The 27,037-nt window shown below is 31.0% G+C and overlaps 5 protein-coding genes across 5 annotated transcripts; 3 read left to right on the top strand and 2 right to left on the bottom strand.

Annotated features, from left to right (window-relative positions):
- Nucleotides 1-4,204: 4,204 nt before the first annotated feature.
- Nucleotides 4,205-5,410, bottom strand: LOC103490931 (probable calcium-binding protein CML13). The gene has a single exon (XM_008450685.3). The coding sequence runs from the start codon at nucleotides 5,126-5,128 to the stop codon at nucleotides 4,685-4,687; it is 444 nt and encodes a 147-aa protein (XP_008448907.1). The 5' UTR covers nucleotides 5,129-5,410; the 3' UTR covers nucleotides 4,205-4,684.
- A 2,581-nt stretch (nucleotides 5,411-7,991) lies between these two features.
- Nucleotides 7,992-10,872, top strand: LOC103491124 (palmitoyl-monogalactosyldiacylglycerol delta-7 desaturase, chloroplastic-like). Its single transcript, XM_008450952.2, has 5 exons — nucleotides 7,992-8,282; nucleotides 9,207-9,347; nucleotides 9,408-9,548; nucleotides 10,077-10,183; nucleotides 10,337-10,872. The coding sequence occupies exons 1-5, from the start codon at nucleotides 7,992-7,994 to the stop codon at nucleotides 10,548-10,550; spliced, it is 894 nt and encodes a 297-aa protein (XP_008449174.1). The 3' UTR covers nucleotides 10,551-10,872.
- A 5,496-nt stretch (nucleotides 10,873-16,368) lies between these two features.
- Nucleotides 16,369-17,859, top strand: LOC103490930 (40S ribosomal protein S13). The gene is made up of 5 exons (XM_008450684.3): nucleotides 16,369-16,538; nucleotides 16,622-16,694; nucleotides 16,776-16,914; nucleotides 17,079-17,265; nucleotides 17,584-17,859. The coding sequence occupies exons 1-5, from the start codon at nucleotides 16,516-16,518 to the stop codon at nucleotides 17,615-17,617; spliced, it is 456 nt and encodes a 151-aa protein (XP_008448906.1). The 5' UTR covers nucleotides 16,369-16,515; the 3' UTR covers nucleotides 17,618-17,859.
- A 2,335-nt stretch (nucleotides 17,860-20,194) lies between these two features.
- On the top strand, nucleotides 20,195-21,796 carry LOC103490929 (uncharacterized). The gene has a single exon (XM_008450683.3). It carries the CDS (start codon nucleotides 20,451-20,453, stop codon nucleotides 21,555-21,557), a length of 1,107 nt encoding a protein of 368 aa, XP_008448905.1. The 5' UTR covers nucleotides 20,195-20,450; the 3' UTR covers nucleotides 21,558-21,796.
- Nucleotides 21,797-22,423: 627 nt separating this feature from the next.
- LOC103490928 (UDP-glucuronate 4-epimerase 3) lies at nucleotides 22,424-26,631 on the bottom strand. Its single transcript, XM_008450681.3, has one exon. The coding sequence runs from the start codon at nucleotides 24,229-24,231 to the stop codon at nucleotides 22,909-22,911; it is 1,323 nt and encodes a 440-aa protein (XP_008448903.1). The 5' UTR covers nucleotides 24,232-26,631; the 3' UTR covers nucleotides 22,424-22,908.
- Between the last annotated feature and the right edge of the window lie 406 nt (nucleotides 26,632-27,037).

Genomic DNA, 27,037 nt, shown 5'->3' with positions numbered 1-27,037 from the left:
TTGGAGCAATCTTATATTAGGTGTGGCCTTGTGAAAACTTTGTTACGATGTTGGTAAAAGAATTTCGTTTTTCAATTTTTATTTTCACTCACCATTGGTTTTGAGCTAAATAATAATAATAATAAACCAACCGGTCGTCGATCAAGAATTTCTACTTTTTGGTGTTGGTTTTCTCCCAAAACCAACATCTACCGACCAATTCACATTCGTACTTTTTGTCGTATTTAAGAATATCTCTTATTTTTCTCTCTAATTAACACATAATTAATTATTAATTAGTTTATAGAGGAGAAAGTTACAAATTTCATCCAATTTTGGAATAGCACAAGAAAAATATTGAACACAAAACACTACTTAACATAAACCTAACTCAATTGACGTAAAATAAATATTCTAAAGAAAAGTTATAATGACTACCAAACTTCATCAAACAAATTCTAAATTTACGATGAAAGTGGAAAAAGAAAAGTATTTCATAAAAGGGTAAAAGAGAAATAAAAATCATGAGATTTACTTTTCCTTTTGTACCCCATCCCTTTAGCTCCATTACTTTTGGAGGTTCAGTTAGTTTTGCCTTTTTATTAGTAGATGATGATAATACTTAGGCCCTTTGTGATAAATCATGTTTTCGAAAATTACGTTCATATTGTCAACGAGAGTATAGTTCAATGAAAAAAAAATGTCAATTATTATGGTTTCAAAGATGATTGTTTGATTCCTCAATCTTCAAGTGTGTGTCTATATATATAGTATTGTTTGATTTCAAAGATGACTGTTTGTAATCTTAGTTAATATTCTTTTGATTGAAGTCTCATTTTCCAACAAGTTTCTTTTTGTGGACTTGATTTTTTTCAATGCCTCTCTATTGCCTTTTAATTTTTTATCAAGAAAGTTTTTCTTTTCTTCTTTCTTTTTATAAATTAAAAAAAAATTATATAAGATCTTGAAAACAATGCAACGAAAATACCAATCAAATTGGGAGTCAGACAATGAAATAATTGATGGGTTCAATTTCTAAAATATGAAGAAAAAATGTTTATGTTAATTGGATATGAATAACAAAATTGATTTGAATTTTTCTTTTTCTTCTGATGACATCATGATAAGCCACATGAGCAAGAAAATAAAGACACTTTTATCTCTTTAATAAAGATGAAAGACAATTCCATAAAATGAATATTTCAAATGGTCTTCTTTTTCTATAAAACAAAGAACAGCTTGGGACAGATGCATACTTTAATTACAGTACAATTCAAAGTTGTCAAAAAGAGAATCAAATAAATAAGCACAGCTAATTCAATATCGAGAAATAATTGCCTTTTCCTTTAGGGAGAATCGAAATATATGAATGAGTACAAATTATGGTATAAATTATAAGTTCACATTTGAACTTATGGTTATATACAAATTATGAACCAGCAAGACATTTTTTGTTTCTTTAACGAATGTGAGAACTATTAATTAGAGCATTCTTTAGTTGATTTGACATCTTGTGTCTCAATTTGTCAATGGTAGGGTTCAATTTTGTAAAAGAAAATGTAGCATTACAACGGTTTTTGTGCGAATGACTTCTTTCAAAGGGCCTAATCAAGTTGAATTACCAAAATACGTGTAGAAGGATTGGCTCCTCAACTCTCGATCTTGATTCTGTATATTGCTCCTCATTTCATGTTGCTCTCCTTCCTTCTCAGTTTGTTTTCTCTATGCATTTTTATTCTCACTTTCTCTTTGATCTCACTCCAATTCACAATCTGCTTCACTCTCTTCCATCTGACTCCAGAGAGAGGGGTTGAGGTTGCATAACGATGGGAAAAAAGTTGGAGTGTGTAAAAGAACGAAGGGAAAACCCCCCGAAAGAGAGTAGAAAAATCTTTACAAGTTTGAAGAAGGTAAGGAATAATGAAGAAAATAAATGGAAGGAGGTCGCTAAGAAATCGTAGAAGGAGAAGGAAGAAGGTACCGCAAGGAACACGAGTGCAAGAATTGAGAAGCAAAGCTGTCATTTTAGTAATTTCACCCAATGTTATTGTTAACACACAACCAGAATACCGAAAAAACATAGGTTTTCAAAAGTTGAGTCGGATCTCATTTAAACCTTCGAACTTCAAAAACAGGCCATCGACCATCATCTTCATCGTCCCAGCAGAATGTGAGCAAACATTCAGAAGGATAGAAAATGACAAAATGTAATTCAGGTCTAATTTTTAAAGTTCTCCACATAGGGTAACCAACTAAACTAAACTGGTAAAAGAAATAAGCAACATACAAGATTAGGACTCATCTTTGGGTTCCCTAGTCTCAAAGGAGATTTTCTTTTTCCCAAAAACTTCATTTTCTATTTCCTGCATGTCGCTAAATTTCCGTCACACCTACAAACTCTCTACTGCTAGCATTTACACCAAATTCATTTTTGAACTCTTTTCCCTCTCTTTTTGTCCAACTCAATGCTTTCAAAAAAGTTATGCTCACCCTTCCTCTCCTCTTTGAGTTGAGCAAATAGCAAGCAGATACAATCCTTTAGTGCCACTGGATCCTCAAAAGCAAATGAGAAAATAATTTCACAAGAAATGAAAATAAACTCAATCACATGCCACTTCTACATCTTCCATGATGAACATTGAATGCTAAAAACTGGGGAAGGAATTTTAAAATTCCAAAGGAAGATTACAAAAGTACCTTACCATTGAGATTGATTAGAAAAGTTTAACAAAAGCCATATAAAGGGAAGTGCTTTTGTTTACATTACAACATAAAACCCTTGACTTTGCCAAGGAAAGAAGAAATGCTATATTAGATAAGATTAGAGCTAGCTAAGGGCTACCATGAGAGGCCAGAAACCTTCAGATAGATCCAGCTTAAGCAAAAAGAGCAGTGGAGGAAAAGTAGCACATTGTGAGAAGGGAGGAAAAAATTCAACATCAATACCTTCCACAGTTAGGAAACTACAAAAACTAGTTTAAATCTAAGCGTATGTGTGTGGTGGGAGTGATTTCCAGTCCAAATACTCCTAGTCAGGTTGTCATGAAGTAAGGGATTGGAGCCAAGAAGCTAAGCCCAAAATTTTCACAAGGAAACCCTTGAATAATCAAGAATACGCTCTCTATATTTAAATCTTGACCAATGGTAAATAAGTGATCACTAAAATTAGGACTAGAGATCTCCAGTTGGTCTAACAGCTCATAACCGAAGCTTTATACCTGACTGGAGTCTATCCATCAACTTAAGCATGATCCAACAGGTCAGCACTATTTCTTGACATCCATAATAATGTTTTACAAGATCTTCTTAATGCTTTATTTTTACATAACAAATAACAATGCCTCCAATTTATGTACATCTTCCCCCTAGGACCTATGTTTGGAGACATCTTGACCCTACTACTTATACGTTCAAGACTAATACCTCTTCAAGTACAAAGCTTACCAAAAAAGTTTTAAAGCAAGGACTCAACTTAAATTTCTATTCCTTCTATCTACTTAGAAGATGATTGAATTCGATCATAAAACATGGTTATAAACATCCAAAACATATGATTTTTCAAAGCAAAGGATAAAATCTAACAGACTCATGAGTTGGCATATGATATAAAATGCTAGGAATGAAACATTGAAAACTACGCCACAAACCTCACCACGATATCCAATGAAGACAACTTAGATTCAAAATCTGGTTCGTTATGAATGCAAAGAATGCAAAATTCCAACAGAGTGGCAAACCATGGTCCTGTGGTAACTCAACACTAAAATTTAATAACTATAATACTTCCTCAAGACACATATGTAATTGCAAGTTAGAAAGCTTAGAAAGCTATATGGTAAAAGAGAAGATGCAGCCTTACAAATAAAAACTTTACGTTATCATCTCAGAACCTGACATAAGGTATAGTATCTCAATACATAAAAGTATAAGTTGAACGGTTGCCCATAAAAAGGGGATCTATTCTACAACAAGATCAGAGAGATCTACTTGGAGTAAATTAATTTTCCTTTTTGAAAAAGAAACCAAAGTATGCAGAATAAAAATGGAGTCTAGAATCAACTTTTTTATACAACTTTTTTCACTCAATTCATTGCATTAGATGCTCATACACATCTTAAACACATACAATTTCATAAACTATATCAGGAGGACTTAAAGATAAAACATATGCACAACAGGTCTTTTATATTATGAGGCTAATATGGAAAGATAAGGCTACACCAAGTGAAACAAGAGAAGATTAATTAATTGTTCAAATCTTACAAGATAAACAAAGAAACCATTTCAATCTCTCTAACTTAGAGACACCCAAGACATATCAGCCATTGCAAGACAATAAATCGTGGGAGAATCTACTCATTTTGTTTGGCACTTCAAACTAAGAAACACATACAAATCACCAAATTCTAAGTTACCCAGAAAACCACAGTTTTCAATACACCTCGAAATCCATCCAGACACAACTCATTCATAATCCTAAATCTTTCCAAATAATATTAGCATTACTTGGGAAAGTATGCGAACATCAACCGCATCCATCCCACCAAAATCCAACCAAGTCTTGTAATCTGAAACCAATTAACAGAAATTGGAAAAAGGGGAAAAAGAGAAAGAAAAGAACAACAACAAAGATCACCACAAATTACTTAAGAAATCCATTAGAGTAAAAGCACAGAAAACCAATTTTGCATTATTACTTCCCTTCTCATTTAGCCACCATTCGAGCAATGAAATCCTCATACCGAATACTTCCATCGGATCCAACCTCAACTTCTCGAATCCACTCATCGAACTCGGAGGGCTCAAGCTTCTCACCTATACTCGTCAAAATGTGTCGGAGCTCGGACACACGGACAAAGCCGGTATTGTCCTTATCGAGAACCTTAAAGGCATCGCGAAGCTGGCGATCGAAGGGCTCAGGTTTCATGTGCTTGGACATGATATCAAGAAAGCGATTGAAATCAAAAGGAGAAGTGAGATTCTCCTCGGCGATAATGGCTTTGAGTTGGGCTTGAGTGGGGTTGCCGCCGAGGGAACGCATTAGAATACCGAGCTCGGATGGTGCGATCCGGCCATCGCCGTCGGTATCGAAGAGGGTAAAGGCCTCCCTCATGGAGGATTTCTGATCATCGCTCAGATCTTTCCCCATCTCCGGTTTCGATTTAGGTTTGAATCTTCAAAGAGCTCTAATTTCTCTCTTTTCTCTCTTTTCCTTTGCCCTTTGACGCTCACCTGAGAATGGGAGGAAATGTTTTTTTCTTTTTCTTTTTCTTTTTAAAAATTAACTAATTAATTATTATTATTTGTGTGTCTCTCTCTCTCTTTTATCTTTAGATTTTAAAATATTGAAAAATAATGAAGGATATGATAAATAGAAAGCAAAATTGTGGAATTAATTTGTTTTTTTTTTCAAATAATAAAAACTCATTTCACAAATGAATCTTGATTGTTGATGAGTAAAAGTCATTTAATTTCATTATTTATAGTATTTTTCAAAATTTTGGTTTAAAATATTTTCGAAATTGAGGTTGATCCGCCCCTCTTCTTCTGTGATCGACCGTAATTAATTGGTTCGATTTTTTGGCCTATTATGCTTACTTCTAGTTATAGATAAGTACAACGATGTAATTGTTTGACTTTATATTAGTAAAAGATATATTTCTTGGGCATACTAGTTATAGATAAGTACTAATGATTTAGGTGTTATATCACTAAAATGGGTTACCAAACGTTGTGTGTTATCTTTCCAAATTTGTATTTTTGTTTTTTCTTCTTCTTGAAATGGTTGATGAGTCATATTTCTCTTTTTTTCCTTTTTCTTCATCGCTCTCGGCTTTCATTTGAACCTCTACCTTTCTTTTCAAGGAGACCACGATCAACTCTAACAAGACTAAGTGACCAACTTCGGTCAAGTTCTTCTTCTTTCTCTTGTTTCAAATTGTATTATAGGACAAGATTGAGTATCGTTAGACTAACACAATTAAAACAAGTGGATGACACAACTACTAAAAAAATAAGTGATAGCAAAACAACTTAAATCTTTATTTATAAGCTTAATCTTTTAAAAAAAAAACCAAATATTTATCTAATAGAAATAATTATCAAACGATATATAAACAATTCCGTTCTGGTGGAAGACAAGTATTGAAACTCTTACTCATTGTAGAAGGATTGAAATATTATATCTGTGAATCAAATGTATAGATAGCAATATAGAAAAAGTTAATTGATAACTTCGAACATCTTTTATAAACAAACAAACAAACAATTCTTAAATACAAATATAAAGAATTCTTACAAAAATGAGTAATCCAATATGAATCCGAATATAAAAATGTTTTACAAAAAATGAGTAATTTAATTTGGAAGTAAAAACAATTTTTTCTTAAGAAAATGGAAGAAAAAAAACTTATATTTTATTTTATTTACATAAACATGAGTAGATATCAACATTTTATTAATATATCTATCCATAAAATTAAAGTTTTAACTAATATAGTAAAATGTAAAACCAATGGGCCAAAAATGCTACTAAATTCAAATTTCAAGTAATAAAGATAAATTGAAAACTCAAATTAATACCAAAATGCTAATAAACTCAAAAGTACAAATCTCCATAAATTACTTGAATTAATGAAGATATTTATTACTCCAACAATTAATGTGATAAATGAAAGTGAGGTCAATTTTAATGAGATTAAATTTAAGAAATAAAAATTTGAAAATTATTTATTAAAATTATTTAAGTTTTTTTTTAATAGTTTAATTTTTTTTTTTTTACTATCAATGACAATTATTTATCTAAATTATTTTTAATCCTAGTTAGTTATTAAATTTACCATTTTTTTAATTTAGTTTTCTAACTTTCAAATAGGTTAGAATTTACTTTTAGTTATTATATTTTAAAAAGATTTAACCATACATACATTTAAAGCATTGAATAAATTCATTATTTCATCTTCGGTTCTTTGAAAAGAATTAAAAATATTAATTTTAAAAAAATATTATAAATAATAAAATTGTTAAAGTTATTTACAAAATATAGCAAAATTTTATATTTTTATCTCCAGTAAATACTATAAATTTCTTTTTGTGTCTATCAATACCAATAAAATTTAATGATAAGAATCTAGCGATATCTATTAGTGATAAATCTTAAATTTTGCTATATTTTATAAAAATAATTTAATTTATTTTATTATATTTTTTAAAATGGCCGTATTTTATATTTTTAATTAAAATAAGTGCATCATATAAATTGTATTTAATTTTAAAAAATATTTTTTTTATTAAATCGGAGATATCAATAAATATAATTTATACTCATTAATCTCAACAATTAATGTAATAAATAAAAGCAAATTTGTCGAACCAACGCTAAGGCTAATTAGCATAATGCATAATTTTGGCTAGAGATTCGAATCTCTCAATCCCTACTAAATAAATAAACAAATTTAAACTTAATTAGGTTAAAGAGAAATACTACTAAAATTTTACTTAATTAGGCTCGACATTTGTTATTTAAATGTAAATTATGAATTCAATTCTACCGAATACGGAATAAAAGTTTAGAGTTTCATTAGACATGAAACTTTCTAATTTTGAATTTGTCAACAACTCATTATATACAAAATTGAATGTGGATGTAAATTTGAAGTTCATATCTAAGAGTAGTTTTTCAAAAAAAAAAAAAAACTTGTTTTGTTTTTAGAATTTAACTAAGAATGCGACTTTTTTACTTTTAATTCAAACCATGGTAAGAAAATATAATAGACAGAATTTTCAAAAACTAAAAACCAAAAATAAAATGGTAACCAAACAAACCCAAAATGATTAACAATGATTATCAAGTAAAGTCTAATAATTTACGACAAATCTATTAAACATTTTGATAATTCAATAATAAAACAAACATAAACCGACTAAACTTATTACTTAACTAAAATGTTAAACTAGATCACTAGTATATATATAACCATTCGTTAAACACACAAACGAAAAGAAGCCCTACAATGGAAGCAACAATGAAAGATAGGGAGAAGCCACATAGGGCATTTTGGAGAAGAAAATGGACGTTTTCAGATATACGAACGGCTATATACATTTTAATGACACATTCTCTATGTATATTTGCACCCTTTCATTTTAATTGGAAAGCTTTCTGGGTTGCTTTTACTCTTTATGTTCTTGTAGCTATTTTCGGGATTACACTCTCGTATCATAGAAATCTCACTCACAAGAGTTTCAAACTTCCTAAGTGGCTCGAGTACTCTTTTGCATATATGGGAGTGATGGCGCTTCAGGTTTGATCCAAACACTTTTATGTGAATGTGGTTTCGTATATTAAAATGATACTCTATTTGTTTGGTTTTTTTTTAGTTTTTTGGATTATCTTGCAACATGCAAGAAGAGCTAAAATTAACCTAAAAACCAAAAACTTGATGAAAAAAAATACTTATTTTTTAAAAATGACGTTTGATATATTGACTTTGTTTGAGAAATGAAAAATTAACTTTTTGCCGTTTTGATTACAAAAAACGTCGTATATATACTGACAAAAATTTTCTCTCCCTCTTCTCCTCTCTATCTTCTTTTGTCTTCAACACGTATAGTAGCTCTCAAAAAGTTACTTAAAAATTAAAAACATCCAATGTCGAACGAACAAAGCTCTTGATATATCATTGCCTCTTGAATTTTAAACTTTAGATTATTTCGACTTTTAATTGGAAATTTAAAATTCAAGTTGCTTTTGGGATTTTGCTTAACTTTATAAACATGGTTGGAAAGAACACGAATAAAGAGCTATGATAATGAGTAGTCACTATTTAGCTAAAACATAGTTGTATTGAAAAAGAGATATGATATCAAAATAAAATCACAAAACCACACGAGATTATGATTATGAAATTGTTTAAATAAATCAAATTGCATAGTGTGCATTTAAATAATACTCTAATGTTATATTTGATAGATTGTTAAAATCACTTTTGTCATTTTCAAAAATCACACACAAAAAAAAAAAAAAAAGCTTTTAAACATTCAAACTCAATTTTAATAATATGATTAAAAAATGCATTTCAAAGTAATTTTTAAAATGATCGTCTAAATCTACTATATGTTACACGTACTTGTACATTTACGAGATCATGTGTTTCAATAGATTTTAGTTTTCTTTTAAGATATACCTACAAATAAATAGTTTCATATATTAGTTGGGTTTGAAACAGGGCGATCCAATCGATTGGGTGAGTACACATCGACATCACCATCAATTTGTCGAAACTGAAAGAGATCCTCACAGTCCAATTCACGGTTTATGGTATAGTCACATGGGTTGGACCATGAACTCCCGTGCATTAACCAAACGGGTTTGTCCCAAATACATCGACGATCCTCAAGACATAAATATATTTAGATTACAACTTAAGCATGGAAGACCAAACAACGTTAGCGACTTGGAAGATCAAATCTTCTATAGAATTATTCAAAAGACATATTTGCTTCATCCATTGGCTCTTGGAATTGTGTTGTTTCTAATTGGAGGATTTCCATTTCTAGTTTGGTCTGGGGTAAAAAACTTTTACTTTTACTTTTAGTTCTCTAAAGTTTGGAGATATAACTTTTTAGTCTATTAAGTTTAAATTATTTACAAATTAGTTTTCTCTATGATTTTAAACGTTGAAATGGTGCTTTAAATTAATATAATTATTTTATATTTTATATTTTCTATCTATACATATTTTAAAAATAAAAGTAACAGCATTTTCAAAAATAACAAAAATATTAAAATTATTTAAAAAAATATAGCAAAATTCATCGTATTATCTATAGCCTATTTAAGTATTTTTTTTTCTATATTTTGTTAATAACATCGATATTTTTCCATCCATTAAAATTTCTCTATAAAAAGTACGATATATTAATATAAAATTAACATCAAAGATACATATTTTTAAAATACCCTACGCACCCATCATTAAAAACTCGAGTATTATAAAATTAAGTTTCTTGTCTTTCTATCTTTTTATTAATTTAATTTGAAGTTATTGGGATTCGACAATCGTTTATTATCGCAATTAATAGATTCAATTTTGTAGGGAGTGGCAGTGACATGGGGTTACCATGTAACAAGTATGGTAAATTCAATATGTCATAGTTGGGGAAGCCAACCATGGAAAACTCGCGATTCCTCTAAAAATAATTGGTATGTTTAATTTCGACATGTTTGAGAGATTAATTTTCGAAAAGTTAAAAATCCACTTTTCTTAGGTTCACAATTGTTTTGAAAATATATAGTTTTTTTAGTCATTCAAACTTAAATTTTAATTGTACGAAAATCGTTTGTATTTTGTTTCAGGTTGGTGTCACTAGTTACCTTTGGGGAGGGTTGGCATAATAATCACCATGCTTTCGAGTATTCAGCTAGGCATGGTCTCGAGTGGTGGCAACTTGACATTCCTTGGTACATTATACTATGTCTCCAAGCTCTTGGATTGGCCACTAATGTTAAATTTCCCACTGAAAAGCAAAAACTTGACAAAGCTTTCTCAACTTCGAAAAATACTACTTAAATATATTTAAGATTATTAGGGCATGTTTGAGAATGATTTTTGAAACGATTAAAATTGTTTTTATCAAGTTTAGAAACACTTCAAAATATACATTTAATCACTCAAAATCAATTAAATATTTAATCCACTTTTTAACATTGATTTTGGAGATTAAAAGTATCTTTTGACTAAATTGATAAAAATAATTTTAACAATTTTAGAATCATTATCACATGTAGTTGATATTTTGCATGTTAAGTACTTGAATAGAAAATGAATGATTTAAATACTTGAAAGTTATTTGTAAACCACAATTAATGTTTATTTTAAGTTAAGTTGTAAATATGAAATTATAACGTGTAAAATTGATCTAATTAATAACGAAATTATGAGTGTGATCGATACTAATAAGATACATAAATCTTCAACGACTTGAATTTGCAAAGATGTTCAAAAAATTAGAAATTTTCAAGTGTTGTATTATTTCGAGAATATTATATATTTAGATAATTTATACGGTGTTTGTTTTACTAAATTTATTTTAATGATCAAATTAAAATATAGAAGAGTTATATATATAAGTAAAAGGAAATGAGTCAAAAAAAAAAAAAAAAAAAAAAGTAAAGTGAAGATGCGTCAACATGGGAACCCGAACGACCCATGTTTTATAAGGGCATCTAGATGTCTCGTGAAATAATTCGAGTAATGAAGATGTCAATCCCATAAAATCTTTAACAATAAACATAAACGTTATCAACCAAAACTTTATAATCTCATGAAACCAATGGTTCGATGTGTCCTAATAAATATGTAATTTTAATATTCTTACACTTTCAACTACAACAAATCGTGTTTCAAAATTATAAATTTAGCATTCAAAGTTTCAAAGTTGTTACAAATTTACAATTTAGATATAATAGATCAATTATTTTGTAGACATCTAAAATTAGTCTTCGACTTATAAAACACTCTTTAAAGTTTATAGACTAATTAGACAAAAACTTCAAAATTAAAGGACTAGACATTAAATTTTAATTTGAGGAGAATTCTTTGTAGTTCCTATGGTTCGGGTCTTATATTTCTAGTCTTTTAAGTTTTAAGCTTTGTTTCAATTTAATCAATAGGTTTCAAAATGTGAACCAAAACATTACAAAAATATAGCGAAATTTCCGTTATATCATTGATGAACACGATCGGTGTCCATTAGTGATATCGATAGACATTGATAAACTTTGATCGGTATCTATCATTGACAGAATATGAAATTTTATTATATGTTGTAAATATTTTAAACATTTTTGTTATTTACGATTCATTTTTTTCAATTTGGTTCCTAGACTTCAATAATATTTACACTTTTATTCACTTTATGTTATATCGCTAAAATGGGTTACCAAAACTTTGCGTGTTATCTTTCAAAATGTGTATCTTTGTTTTTTTGTTATTGCAATTGTTGATGAGTCGTATTTTTACTTTTTTTCTTTTTGTTCCTCTCTTCCTACTTTCATTTGAACCTCTTACCTTTCTTGACGAGTCCAGGTGACCAACTTCTTCTTCTTTCTCTTGTTTCAATTTGTATTATAAAACAAGATTGAATATCGTTAACATAACACTTGAATTAACACGATTAAAACAAGTGGATAACATCAATTTTTTGTACTAAAAACATAAGTGATAACAAAACAACTTAAGCTTATCGGAAGTAATGCGTTTATAAGATGTGAATCAAATGGATAAATAGAAATAATTACCAAACGAGATATAAATACTTCCATTCTGGTGTACTGCAAGTATTGAAATTCTTACTAATCGTAGAAGAATCAAATGGATAGATAGCAATATTAAAAAATTAAAAAAAATTACTTTAATATCTTTTATAAACACGAACAAATATTTCTTTTTAAAAATATTTTCATACATTAATCTAATATGAAAACGAATATAAAAAATTCTTACGATAATGAATAATAAACAATATTTTTTCGATAAAATAGAAAAAAAATAACTTCTACTTTACTTTATTTACATAAACATCGGTGGATGTCGAACATTTTATCGATATATTCGTAAAATGTAAAACCAAACACATGGGTGAAAAGTGCTACTAAAAATCAAAATTCCAGCAATAAAGATAGCTTGAAAACTCAAATACCAAAATGCTCATAAACTCAAAACACCTAAATGACTAAAAGTAGAAATTTCCATAAATTATTTTAAGTAAATGAAGATATTTATTACTCAAACAATTAATGTGATAAATGAAAGTGAGGTCAATTTTAATGAGATTAAAGAAATAATACCAATATTTATTAGGGCTGAAATAAACTTTTTGGTAGGGATGAAATTTATGTTATAAATTTAAAGGCACATTTTCAAATTTATCAATAAAAGAATTGAAACAAATTATCAAATACACCCAAATTTATCAAAGTTTCTATAGGTTACTTAAGTTTTTTTTTTTTTGTATATTGTTAATAGTTTCGGTTTTTTATAAGTAAAAGTATTGATTTGAAAACATTATCGTAAATGATAAAAATGTTAAAATTAAAATATTTATAAAATATAATCTAGTAGACTTTTATTCGTATCTATTAATATCAATGAATGATAGAAGTTTATCAATATTTATTTGTGATAGATTTGAAATTTTGTTATAATATTTTATATAGTTTGATTTATTTTGTTATATTTAAAAATATTCTTAATATTTTATAAAGTATTACTTTCTCAGCAAAATTATGAGAATTTAATTTTTTTTAAAAAAATAACTTTTAAAACTTTTTAATTTAAATTGGAGATATCAAGAAATATAATGAGTTAGTAGAAAAAGGTAATAATACTCATTAATTTCAACAATTGATGTAATAAATCAAAGCAAAATTGTCAAAGCCATGCTAAGGCTAATTGGCAATTGGCATAATGCATAATTGGGTAGAAGGTTTGAATCTCCCAAACTAATTTATATATATACACTAAAATGTTAAAGTAGATCACTAGTTATATATATATAACCATTCCTTAAGAAGCCCTAAAATGGAAGCAACAATAAGAGAGATAGGGAGAACCCACGAAGGGCGTTTCGGAGAAGAAAATTGACATTTTCAGATATACGTTCGTCTATATACATTTTAATAACACGTTCTCTTTGTATTTTTGTATCATTTCATTTTAATTGGAAAGTTTTTTGGGTTGCTTTTATCCTTTATGTCCTTGTAGCTTTTTTCGGGATTATGCTCTCGTATCATAGGAATCTCACTCGCAATTGTTTCGAACTTCCTAAGTGGCTCGAGTACTTCTCTTGCATATATGGGAGTGATGGCGCTCCAGTTTTGATTCATACACTTTTATGTAAATCTTGAATTGCATGTATTTTGTGTATTGGAATGATATTTAATTTGTTTTTTTATTATCTTGCAACCAGAAGAGCTAAGATTAATTTAAAAAAACCAAAAAGTTTATTAAAAAATATTTATTTTTTTAAAAATGTCTTTTGATATATTGACCTGTTTAAGAAGTGAAAATCTAACTTTTGGTCGTAATTTGGATTACAAAAACGTCATATACTTACAAAAAATTTCTCCTCCTCTCTCCTCTCCATCTTCTTTTGTCTTCAACATGTAGATCTAAAAAAATTTAGTTGAAATTAAAAACAAATACGGTAACTTCAATACGTCATAGTTGGGGCAGCCAACCATGGAAAATTCGCGATTCGTCTAAAAGTAATTGATACGTATAATTTCAACAGGTTTGAAAGAGTAATTTTCAAAGAGTTAAAAATCCACTTTTGTTAGGTTCACAATTGTTTTGAAAATATATAGTTTTAGTCATTCAAACTTAAATTTTAACGTATGTTCGTATGTATTTTGTTTCAGGTTGGTGTCACTGGTTACCTTTGGGAAGGGTTGGTATAATCTCAAGTGGTGGCAACTTGACATCCCTTGGTATATTATACTACGTCTCCAAGTCGTTGGATTGACCACTAAAGTTCAATTTCTCACTGAAAAGCAAAAACTTGATAAAGTCCTCTCAACTTCGTAAGATACTGCTTAAATATATTTAAGATCATTAATGCATGTTTGAGAGTGATTTTTGAAACGATTTAAATCATTTTTATTAGGTTTGAAAACACTTTAAAATATACATTCAATCACTCAAAATCAATTAAATGTTTAATCTGCACTCTTAATCATTTTTATACTTTATATGATTAACATTGATATATTTTAGAGATTAAAAGTATTTTTCGACTAAATTTAAAAAGTGATAAAAATAATTTTAGCTATTTTAAAATTATTTGCAAACATGCTATTTGTAAAACCAAATTTGATGTTTCTTTTGAGTTAAGGTGTGAATATGAAATTGTACCATATAAAGTTGATCAAATTAATGACGAATAAACTATGCTTGTGATCGATGCTAATAAGATCATAGCAAAGATCTTCGACGACTTGAAATTACGAACACTTGAAAATATAGATGTTTAAATTTTTTAGATGACTATGTTTGTTTTCTTTCGAGAAAATTTGCAAAGATGTTAAAAATCATTTAAATGGGCATTTGTTTTGAACGATTTTTTAAAAGAAAATTTGAAATGTTGTATTATTTCGAAAATATTATATATTAAAATAAGGGATCTTTTAAAAGATATAACAACCGACAAAATATTTAAAACAATTCTAAAAACAAAAAAACTCACAAGCCCATAATAAAAAATACAAAAAATGTCATGTCAACCACGCCGCGTAATATATTTGGTACACGATCGTTTAGATTTGGATCCAAATCTAAACGATCTATTTTTTCAATTCTATTGTTCAATTTGGTTACACGATCACAATCGTTTAAATTTAGCTAAACCGATTTTTCAAGATTCTTTTGGTACGCGATCGTTTAGATTTGTTTACACGATCGTCTATTTTTTCAATATTTTTTGTACACGATCGTTTAGATTTGACTAAACGATTTTTTTAATTCATTTGTTACACGATCATTTAGATTTGCCTATACGATCGTTTCGTTTATTTTTTTTACACGATCGTTTAGATTGTTTATACACGATCCTCTAGACTACCACAATCTAAACGATTTTTCAAGATTCTTTATACACGATCCTTTAGATTTAGCTTTTTTTTTTTACACGATCAGGGTAAAAAAAGAAAAGGAAAAGAAGAAAGACAATAGAAAGAACACATGAGAAGAAAATGGAAGGACAAACTATGAATATTAAAAAATGACTAATTTCATGGACTTTGTTACCCGAACCGTAAATATTTTAGTAGTTTGTTATATTTATGAAAATTTCTCTTTAAATAATTTATATTAATTTTACATTTGTTTAAAATAAATTGATTTATATTGTTTTGTACATTTTATCAAAAGAAAAATACATTATCTAAGTATTAATTTCTATCATATTCATCAGTAATATTGATATATACAGATAAAAGTTTATAAAAGTCTATTATTTATAGTATATGAAATTTTACTATATTTTGTAAATATTTTCAATATTTTTTTCTCATTTACTATTATTTCTTTTATTTTCCCAATTTAGTTCATAGGTTTCAATAAATATTCACTTAAATTTAAAAAATTATAATCAATTAAGTTTTGTAATTTTTTATCATCATTAAAATCAACTCTAAAATTTCACCTTAAAATTATTTTAATAGACATTAACGTTAAAAACAGGAAGCTAACATTTATTGAAAAATTAAAAGTTAAAAATATAAATTAAAGTTTTGTCAAAACAAAAATGTTATTTATTGTCTAAATTGAAATAAAACGAAAGTATAATACGGCGTCGTTTGAGGTGGTAAGCCCACAAGGGACAAACTTTGCAAAGAACACACAACCATGAAACTATAAAACAAGGCCCATCTTCTCAAAGTTAGGGTTTTTCGTGAGGCTCGTCGATTACGGTTGAGGCCATTGCCATTTTTCTGAAGCAGACAGAGCTTTTGCATCTCCTCCATAGTCGTCTACAATGGGGCGTATGCACAGCAGAGGGTCAGTTTCTCTTCTTGTCTTCTACCCATCTTCTTTTTCCTTTGATTCAATGACTCAATCCTTCCTCTCATTTTCCATTGCAGGAAAGGTATTTCAGCTTCAGCATTGCCGTACAAGAGGACTCCACCCAGTTGGCTTAAGATTTCTACTCAAGATGTAAGTACCCTTTCACTTCAAATGTTTGAGCTGCGTCTTACTTTGGTTGGAATGAATAGTTATGGAATGTGTTTTGTTTAGGTTGAGGAAAACATCTGCAAATTTGCGAAGAAGGGTTTGACTCCGTCTCAGATCGGTGTCATTCTTCGTGATTCTCACGGTATTGCTCAGGTCAAGAGTGTTACTGGCAATAAGATCTTGCGCATTCTTAAAGCTCATGGTATTGTACTTGTTCTTCTTGTTCATCAATTCGAAATTTTATGTTAATACAGGAGAGATAATTTTTGGGATAGATATGGAAGATTGAGTATATGTTAATGTATTAGTTTTTGGTTTTAGCTGTTGTGGTAATTGAATGTGTGTTTTTTTTATTACTATCAAAAGGGCTTGCTCCGGAGATTCCTGAGGATCTCTACCATTTGATTAAGAAGGCTGTCTCGATTAGAAAGCATTTGGAAAGGAACAGGAAGGACAAAGACTCCAAGTTCAGGTTGATTCTCGTGGAGAGCAGGATTCACCGGCTAGCTCGCTACTACAAGAAGACCAAGAAGCTCCCACCTGTTTGGAAATAGTAAGTGGTCACTGATTTTATTCTCTGTAGTTTATTTTGATATCTAATATCTATATTGTAACTTTAAGCTTGTTGTTACTAATTATTAGGGTGGATTTAAATTGCCTTACTTTTCCAAAGCATTTTATTTCTTAGTGAATCACATTAAAGAAATAGTACTTTTCACTACATGTAGGATCTGTTATATAGGTTGGATAATTGTGTCCTTGAGTTCTAAGAAATGTTACTTGAAGTTTAGTTCGTTCCTATTCAATAACTTACAACTATCACCTTCCCTTCCCAGTGATTGATTGGTTGATTTTTTTCTTCTTGTTTCAGCGAGTCAACTACTGCTAGCACACTTGTTGCTTGATTTTGTCAACTGATGGATTTATGGGCGATTAAGATCTTTTCATTTACTCTATTCGATGTAAGGTATTTCCATTGTGTGGTTCTAGATTAGACATTGAATGGTTCCAAGGTATCACAGAAACATAGTGCTCAATTTTTGTCATTCTCATCATGATTTTGTAGTTTCTTCCTTGTCTAAATTGGACATGATAGTGTTTTTGTCTTTAATTATAATTGATATTCCTCCGAACTCAATATTGAAAATGTGGTTTCTGAAGCATTTTGCACCATGCATAAGTATGCTACTTGGCGTACTTAAATTTCCGTACTTAGTGGGATGTTTTAATTGTATCTATATCTTAATAGCTCTGAATCCGATACCATGGTAAACAAAGATGATTCCTTTAACTAACTCAATACATGATATGCCAGATAAACTAGTTTTTGATTTCTCAAACATTGGCGTTTATGGGATTAGGGTGCGTTAAAAGTTATAACTACACTGACAACCTTAGTTGAACAAATGTATTCTTGAGTTCTAAAGTTATAACTACACTGCACTTTTATGATTTATATCATGCTAAGAAGCACCGACACTCCTAAGATAGTCAAGTGTCGGTCACACCGACTAGCCCTCGATACATGTTCAATTATTTTATGATTATTTTTTAATTTTGGATGCCCAACACGGCTGGAACACTTTTGAGACATGGGACTGCAGGTTTAGAGGAATTTTTTTTTTAAAACTAACATTTTAATAGCCTAAATGCCCGGCCAAAGACAGACGGGACCTCCCACTGCCACGATATCCCTCATTTCTTCACACCCAAAATTTTATGCCCAAACCCCCACGTCCAGACAGTCACACCCCAACATTCAGCATAAATTCATGGATTCAATGGTTTTTAACTTTTTATTTTGACATTTTCTAATGGAATATTTTACAATATGTTTACATGCTTGACACATTTAATTTTTTAATAAAAAATTAAAGTATTTCCAATGTGTTGCATCCTACTTTCTTTCTCGAAAATTGGCGTGTGTTGTGTGTCGGTTGTGCTTCGTAGATGTCATGGTTAGAGGTGTGTTGTAAGGTTGTTTGAGAGGATGTTCTCTTCTAATTGAGCTTGTTTGCAAGGTGTGTCTGAGGCATTCATTTAGGTTCCTCGTGGCCCTATGACTAGATTGGTTAGTACAACTTGAATTCCCAAAGTCGGCCGGAGAAGGTTAATAGAGATCATCGGACAGATTTTAGTGTCTTCACTGTGGCGGGTTAAGTTAGCTTAGACACTGAAAAAAGATGGTAGTGTCTCTACTTAAGAAAACTCATAGGATATTAATCATTAGTAGGTAATCACAATAGGTTAAACACGACTTTCCTTTATCATGTTTATGCCCATATTCATGGAATCTTATTTTGGGGTAGGATGGGAATTGAACCATACTTTGAGAGAGGTTATCAATGTCTTAACTTTATTCGTTACCCATCAATTCTAAGTTACCTGTTTCGTTTCCAATTGTAATCTAATGAAATTGTCTGTAACATTAATTTGGTTAGGGGTGTTCGGCCCAAGGGATTGAGGAGTGGAGTTGTTAAGGGTTCTTCGATCCCTTGCTAATTGCCAACCCCTCGTAACTATGCAGAAGCTGTTTAGCAGATTTGCATGAATTCAAGTTTTTCTAGCCTCGAAAATTTCACTTTGTTTGAATTCAGAAATACATATTTTACTTTTCACGGGTTGATAGGAATTTTTTTATTCGATTAATCAAATCTCAAACATAATTATATGCACATTTAATGAATCACAAAGCTCAATTTTGCACCAATGGAATATAATTTTGCTCAAAACTTGAACCCATTTAAAATTATGTTATTTTTTTTTTCTTCAATTAAGATTTTTACTTTTTTTTATTCAATTTGAGTGATTTTAATAATATAGTTACTCTTGATATATTAAAATTTCTCATTTAAGTTATTTTATTGAACATTTTGTCAAGGCTAAATGTATATTTTAGAATAATCTTTTGAACTTGGAGAAAGTTTGAAATTTCTTCTCTTGAACGATAATTTTTCTAGAAGAGATAAATTCGAAACATTTTAACTGATAAGACTAAATTGAGGAAAACCAAAATACACAATACATTATAATACCATTGTTGGCTTACCAAAATGAACTTTTATTTTTAATTAAAAGGGGACAATTTTAAAATTTATTAATTTTATATAGGTGTATCAATTTATGTTGTACTATAATAAGTGAATTGATCCAACCACTTTATTAGTGTTTTGTTGTTATTTTTATTTTGTTTCATTTAAAAAAAAATAAAGGAAAAAAATTATTATAATCACTCAAATTTAATCCAAACAATACTATCTAATTGGTACCCAAATTTCTCTCTTACATTAATTTTTCATCTGAATAAATCTTATACATTTGAGAAAGTCAATTTTTTTTTTGAAAAGAATATTAACAGAAATTCTAAATAGAATTATAGTTGTTAAAATTTGAAATTTGTGTAATTAAACCTATTTTTTTAGCAATATGTTTTGTGTAAAGAAGCCACGTAAAAATAGCCCAAACATTTTTTTCTTTTTGAAAATTGGGTTTCTTCTATTTTGGGCACTCGATAGAGTCTACCAGCAACTAAATCCACCGTTCAATACGTTACGCGCCGCCCCACAAAGCCCCGCCACTGCCTCACCTATGAGAATCACGCCGCCAAGCGTCCCCACTGATCGATTCTTCCACTACTCACTCTTGTATTCCAGAGGTTAGTTTCATCTCTTCTTTACGTTTCTCCTCCGTTCATCCATTTTCGCTCATCCTCAGAATATGTAAAAACGGTTTCTCGCCATGATATCGTTCGTTAGATTTCGGAATTTATCCTACAAATTCCGAAACGAAACTGATTTAGTTAGACGTTTTCATTCCGGAACGAATCCAAAATCCAATTCTCCAGATTCTTCCTACTCTACCGTTGCTATTTTCTGGGATTTGGATAATAAACCACCGAAATCGTTACCGCCTTACCAAGCTGCTGTTAAGCTTAAGACTGCAGCAGCTTCCTTCGGCGCGGTTCGTTATATGGTGGCGTATGCGAATCGGCATGCGTTTAGCTACGTGCCGCAAGTTGTTAGAGAGCGGAAACGAGAGAGGAAGATGCTTAATCAATTGGAGAGAAAAGGTGTGATTAAATCGATTGAACCATATCTGTGTCGTGTTTGTGGGAGGAATTTTTATATGTACGAGAAGTTAGTGAATCATTTTAAGCAAATTCATGAGAGTGAGCATAAGAAGAGGTTGAATCAGATTGAATCTGCGAGGGGTAGTAGAAGAGTGAAGTTGATAGCTAAGTATTCGATGAAAATACAGAAGTATAAGAATGCTGCTAGGGATGTTTTGACTCCTGAAGTGGGATATGGTTTAGCTGATGAGTTGAAGAGGGCAGGGTTTTTTGTGAAGACTGTGTCGGATAAGCCTGAAGCTGCTGATGTAGAATTGAGAAATGACATGGTTGAGATTATGGATAGGAGAAGAGCAGAGTGTTTGGTTCTTGTATCAGATGATTCTGATTTTGTGAATGTTTTGAAGGAAGCTAAGTTAAGATGTCTCAGGACAGTTGTTGTAGGGGATTTGAATGATGGGCCATTGAAGAGAAATGCTGATACTGGGTTTTCTTGGAAGGAGATTTTAATGGGGAAGGCTAAAAAGGAGGCTGTTTCTGTTGTGGGAAAATGGAAGGATCGGGATGTTTTGAAGAGATTGGAATGGACGTACAATCCTCAGTTGGAGAAGGAAGTGTCTGGTTTAGATGATGATATAGGCGAGGAAGACAATGTTGAAGAAGGTTCTGTTGATGGGGGACTTTGTGAGATTATGCAAAATAATGACAGGGGTGCTTGGTGGGATCTCAGCTCTGACGCTGAAACTGATACTGTTTCATCACCATCATGGAAATGACTTAACTGTAGCATGTATCCTTGATTTTTGAATTGCGTTCTCTATAAATTAGACAAGTTATGGTTCAAATTCCCTTATGTTGAAGGCCTCTTTCTTTTTGGAACTTTTGACCTGGGTTATATAGTTCAGTTATATTCTATAAATGAGTTCATAACGGAAATCAAATGAAAGATTGGGTTTGTATGTATGCGAATATATGGTTTGCATCGCATGATAATAAGAAAATAGGCTTTGCATAAGCAGACTCAAGTATATTTCTGCCAAAAATAGTTCTACCAATACCATAGCCTGTTGTTTCATCTTTAGTTGAACACGACCCAAGAACTTAATGTTGGACATTACACCAAAGTTTTGAGTGAGTTTGAGATAGCATTTTAGAATTATGAAAAGTGTATTCCAACCTGCTTTTTTTTTTTTTTTTTTTTTTTTTTTTTTTTTTCTCTCTCTCTTTTTAATAATGAAATTTAGAGTTTTGTTTGATATACAAAAGTAGTTTTAAAATTCAAAGAACCCTGAACAAATTGGAGTGCTTTGAGAACCATTATTATATCATCCAAACCCATTTTTGGTCGGAGAAATTGGAAGCTAATGGTAATATTCTTGAAATTTAGCCGGAAACAACAAACCTGAAAGAAAAAGGTTGAACTCTTCTCCTACTCTGTAGAAATCAAGACCATACAGGTTACGGATTCTTTGCAATCAAAGAAACATACTTGTAGAGAGAGTTCCAAAAATTCTTTATGTTTACTCGGAGTATCAAAATGAATCAGATGCAATGCAATGACTGACTGACTTTTCGATTGCCCGAGATAAGTGGCATGAAGTTTTCAAAAATTGTTACGAGTTCAGAGACATGGACAACTAAATGCTCCTTCAACCAACTTGAGTATAGAACTGAATGGCTAGCCAGAAACTTGCTACAGCTTTAACATGTACTTTGTAAACATTAGTTGGGGGTCAATACAATATTCAGAGAATGGGACTTATGACTTACAATCTCACATAAACAGAAGCCATTTCATAAGTTGCTATGTTATTCAAGATGGTAAGTGAAGTCCACCAACCGGCCAGGATGTTTCATTTCTCTCACTCATGAACTGTATAGCCTCAACAGAATATAGTCCTTATGAAAAATACAGAAAAAGAACAAAACCAATGAAGCAACATGTGGGACAATTATGAAAAGAGGCTTCTAGTCCTGCTGACAGAAAATGGCAATGAAGAGCAAAAACCAAATGTAATGCAGGAGGAGGTGCTGCTTCTTTGAAAGCACAATATGCCTTAAAGATCCAGCAAATTATCAAAGATTGATGATCAGTGGACACACGCAACATTAATTGTGAAGGAGAATCTAAATGTTAGAGAAAGCCCGGGCAATTCCCTTCTTGGAACCAGAATAGTAATCCTGGTACCAATTCACAAACTTCTCCAGTCCAGTCCTGAGATTCGTTGTCGGCTTGTAACCAAACTCCTTATGAGCCAAACTTATGTTGGCATGTGTGAACTTAACATCTCCATTTCTAGGCATTGGCAGAATTTTCTTCTTTGCCTTAACTTTCAACAGCTTCTCTAATATGGAAACAAGCTCACTCACCGGTACTGGTGATGTGTTTCCCAAATTGAAAATCCTCAACTGTGCAGGCTTCCTCTTCTTCCCACCACTCCCTGTACTCTTCTTTGCAGTATCAAGAGCCCCTAAACACCCTTTCACTATATCATCAATATAAGTAAAATCTCTAGCAACTGTACCATGATCAGGAGCTTCATAGATTGTTATCGGTCTCCGCTTAAGAATATCCCTAGTGAAGAAGAAATACGCCATGTCAGGGCGACCCCAAGGTCCATAAACAGTAAAGAATCTCAAACCAGTGATTGAAAGCCCGTAAATATGATTGTAAGTATGAGCTATCTCCTCTCCAGCCTTCTTTGTAGCAGCATAAAGACTCGCTGGATGATCAGTTCGATCCTTTTCTGAAAAGGGTATCTTAGAATTCAATCCATAGACTGAGCTAGAAGAAGCCCAAACAATGGCGGGCTGTGGATTTGCCGACTTACAAGCTTCCAAAAGGTTCACAAACCCAGCAATATTGCTGTGCACATAAGAACCTGGATTCTGCATTGCATACCTGACTCCAGCCTGAGCCGCAAGGTGCATAACATGGGTGAAAGCCACAACATCAAAGAGCTTACGGAGCAATTCCGAATCATTAATGTCTCCTTCTACAACAAACACACCAGCACGATCAAGAAGCTTCCTCCGAGCTCTTTTGAGCTGTGGATCGTAGTAGTCATTGAAGTTATCGAGTCCAAGAACCCCATCACCTCGTCGTTTCAGGGCAACTGAGACATGAGTTCCGACGAACCCAGCAGCGCCAGTGACAAGGACGGTGATGCCAGTTTGAGTTTGAGCAGAACGGCTGACCTTTTTCTCCCAATTATGGCCACCCCAAGAGTCCCCGCCAAGGGCTCGGCGAGGTGAGACGGAGGATGAAGGAGGGGAGAGGAAAAAGAAACAGATAATGAAAATCAAGAACAAGAAAGACCATAGAGTGAGCCTGGAAATGGCGGAATGAACCCTCAACCGGTGAATGTAGGGCGGTGATTTCTCCGTCTTGAACTTCCCCGGCGTTGATGGCAAGTTATCGATGTGGGAAATGGTCTTCTGTTGTGACATTGGCCAAAATGAAATAGCTGTCTTGAATCTAAAATTGGGAGTTTATGTTGAGAAAAGAAAAGGGGTTTGTGGGAATTCAGAATGAAGAATGGGTTTTCATCGCCATTATCGAATGGGTTGGTTTTTCCTGGAAGTGGAAGATTTGGTTTGTGGGTGTTGGTGGGGGAAAAGGAAAGGGAAAAAAGAAAAGGAAAAAAAGGAAGAAGAAAAGGAAGGGGGAGTGAATGAGAAGGAAAGGGTTGGAATAGTGACGATAGAAACAAAACCGTGAAGAGCTTATTATTTTGACTTATTGACCAACTGCTTGACTTTTTCAATTGAAGGGTGTGGATTTTTCTTGGAGATTCAATATCTATCCCATTAAGGTAACAATGCCTCACTGCTTGTAACTTCCCATGTTATCTTCTTTTTTTTCTTTTCACCCCACTTTGGTAATTCTGGTTTGATTAGGTTTAATGTAAGTATGGTGGGTTATTCATATAAGGTAATTTTGAAGTTAAGGATTAAATGGTCTCTCTTGTGTGGGAGATTGCTAGAGGCTTAATGCACATGCCTCGTGGGGTGGGTGATGGCAGCATAAAAGGAAAGTCTGAATTTTCCACGAAAGCATGCTCCTCTGTGGTCTTTGTCTTTTTGTCGAGATCATACTCATTCGCCTTCTGAGTTAGGATCAAACTCTTCTTGTGAGTAGATTGGGTCTTGCTGTTGTAGAACTTGGTGGACATTTGAAACCGCTATCGTTTAGTTTAAATAATTCAAGTTACTCGGTCGGTTTACTTTGTTCATGACTCGCAGGACTCTCCTATCTACGTTGGGTTCTAAGAGGGGAGCTAATTTGGTTGATATCATTTGTGTCCTTAGTGAGTCATTTGTTGATTTGTTTGAAATCATAAATGTGGATTCTTTCATTTCTAGTAGGCATTCATTTAACTCTGTTGCCCATTGTTGTTTTCTTCGTGTTCCTTTCTTTGAAGAGGAAGACGATGTTACTTGTTGAGAGGTTGATTGTCCTTGGTGAGTGTGTGCATGCACAAGTGTGCAAGAAAACAACTCTTACTCTTGAACTTTCTTTAACCTTTCTTTAACTAACAAGAGTTAAATCAAGATCTGAGGATGGAGACAAATTAAGGTTTGATTTCTTAGTCTTGAATGTTAGACTTTTAATGTACCATGATTAAGTATTGAATATGTCTATTTATACGAAATTTAATGTTAGTATTATGTTTCTCTTAAGCCCCATCGGTACACGTCTTTTGTTATTTATTGAACACATCAGGAACTCTTTCTTTTCAATAATGATTCTTCTAACAAAAGCCTAACATTTATATATATATATTTATATATAATATTTTAATGATGATTCTTGTAATAATTCAATAAAATTGAGTTTAAATTAAGATTTTAGTCCCTAGACTTAACACTCCCTCAATCATTTTTTTTTATAATTCACAAGAAGTTTATGGTTTTATTCAACATAAAAAGATTACATCTAGTAATAAAGTTTTAAAATTTTCAAATAATGTATTAATTATTTAGTTCCGGGAATATCTTGACACTTTTAAAAGTTTAATGATTTAAAAGGTGAATTAAGGTTGGGAGATTAAATTTAAGTTCAAGATTTATCATTTATTGATAGACGTATCGATTATATCTATTTTTCATTTTTTTTTCATGTGATTATATTGATTTCAAAATTTTACTGTATATGATATTAGAATTAGAAAAGTGATTTAGACAAGTATAATCTATTTGGCTCCATGAAAGTTTTTTAGTCATCAACATATGTTTCACCGAACACAACCTTGCAACTTCCAAACTACTGTCCATATTCAACATTGTGAGATTTGCTAACATAACATTCTCCATCATGATATGGTAAAAAAATAAGTGTAACATGAGGATGGATCTTGTCACTTTCTAGAGGAAGTTGTCATTTATCTCAACTAAAGAAACAATGTTAATTAAATCTGTAAGATTCTATTAAATACAAAGTTTGATTTAGGTATATTTAACAAAATAATCTTTTTTAGATATTAAAAGATGTATGTATTTAGATATAAAATTAAAAATTTAGGGATTTATTATACAAACATAAAATTAAAAGAAAAGCTCATGAAGGACTAAATTTGCAACTTTACTTGCTTTATTTATTTATTTATTTATTGAAAAGGTAAATAATTATTAGGGAAGAACTTGATTGAGAATTTTAATAGTAAAATTGAGAATAAAAGAAAAAAAAAAAAAAGAATGATATGCTTTGGTCCTTTTAATTTGTGTATTGAAATGATGATAACTAGAGAAACTTAGAAAGAAGGCAAAGGGCATTTGAATATGGGAACTTATCTTATTTCCTAATTTAAGTTAGGGTTTGTATATTATTATTATTATTACATAGAAGAGCCAAACAGAACAACCACCAACCAAAATTGCTTTAATCATCAAAACTAAATTTGAAGAATGGGAAAAGGGGTAATTTAAGAAAATAAGAGGCATTTGATGACAACATTATTTGTCCTCTTTTTCTTCCTATTGAATTAACTTCTACCAATTTAGACATAGTTTAAGGAATTATTGCATTCTTTATAAAAGAAAAAAAAAAAAGATTAATTAGAATTTTCATATTTACGATGGATGAATAACTCCGATGAAATATGTCATAATTTTTAAAATGGAAGTTTTATTTTACTTTTTTATTACACCATATTGTATTATGTCGGAATTACCCAAATGAACCATTTTAGATCTAGATTAGAATTTTCTGTTGCTTATTCGCTCTTCTCTGTTTTCTTTTCGAGGAAATCTCTAG

Source organism: Cucumis melo, chromosome 6 (genome assembly GCF_025177605.1).
Source record: "Cucumis melo cultivar AY chromosome 6, USDA_Cmelo_AY_1.0, whole genome shotgun sequence".
Taxonomy (NCBI): Eukaryota; Viridiplantae; Streptophyta; class Magnoliopsida; order Cucurbitales; family Cucurbitaceae; genus Cucumis; species Cucumis melo.
The sequence above is the reverse complement of the archived record's forward strand: the minus strand, read 5'-3'. Positions and strand labels throughout refer to the sequence as shown.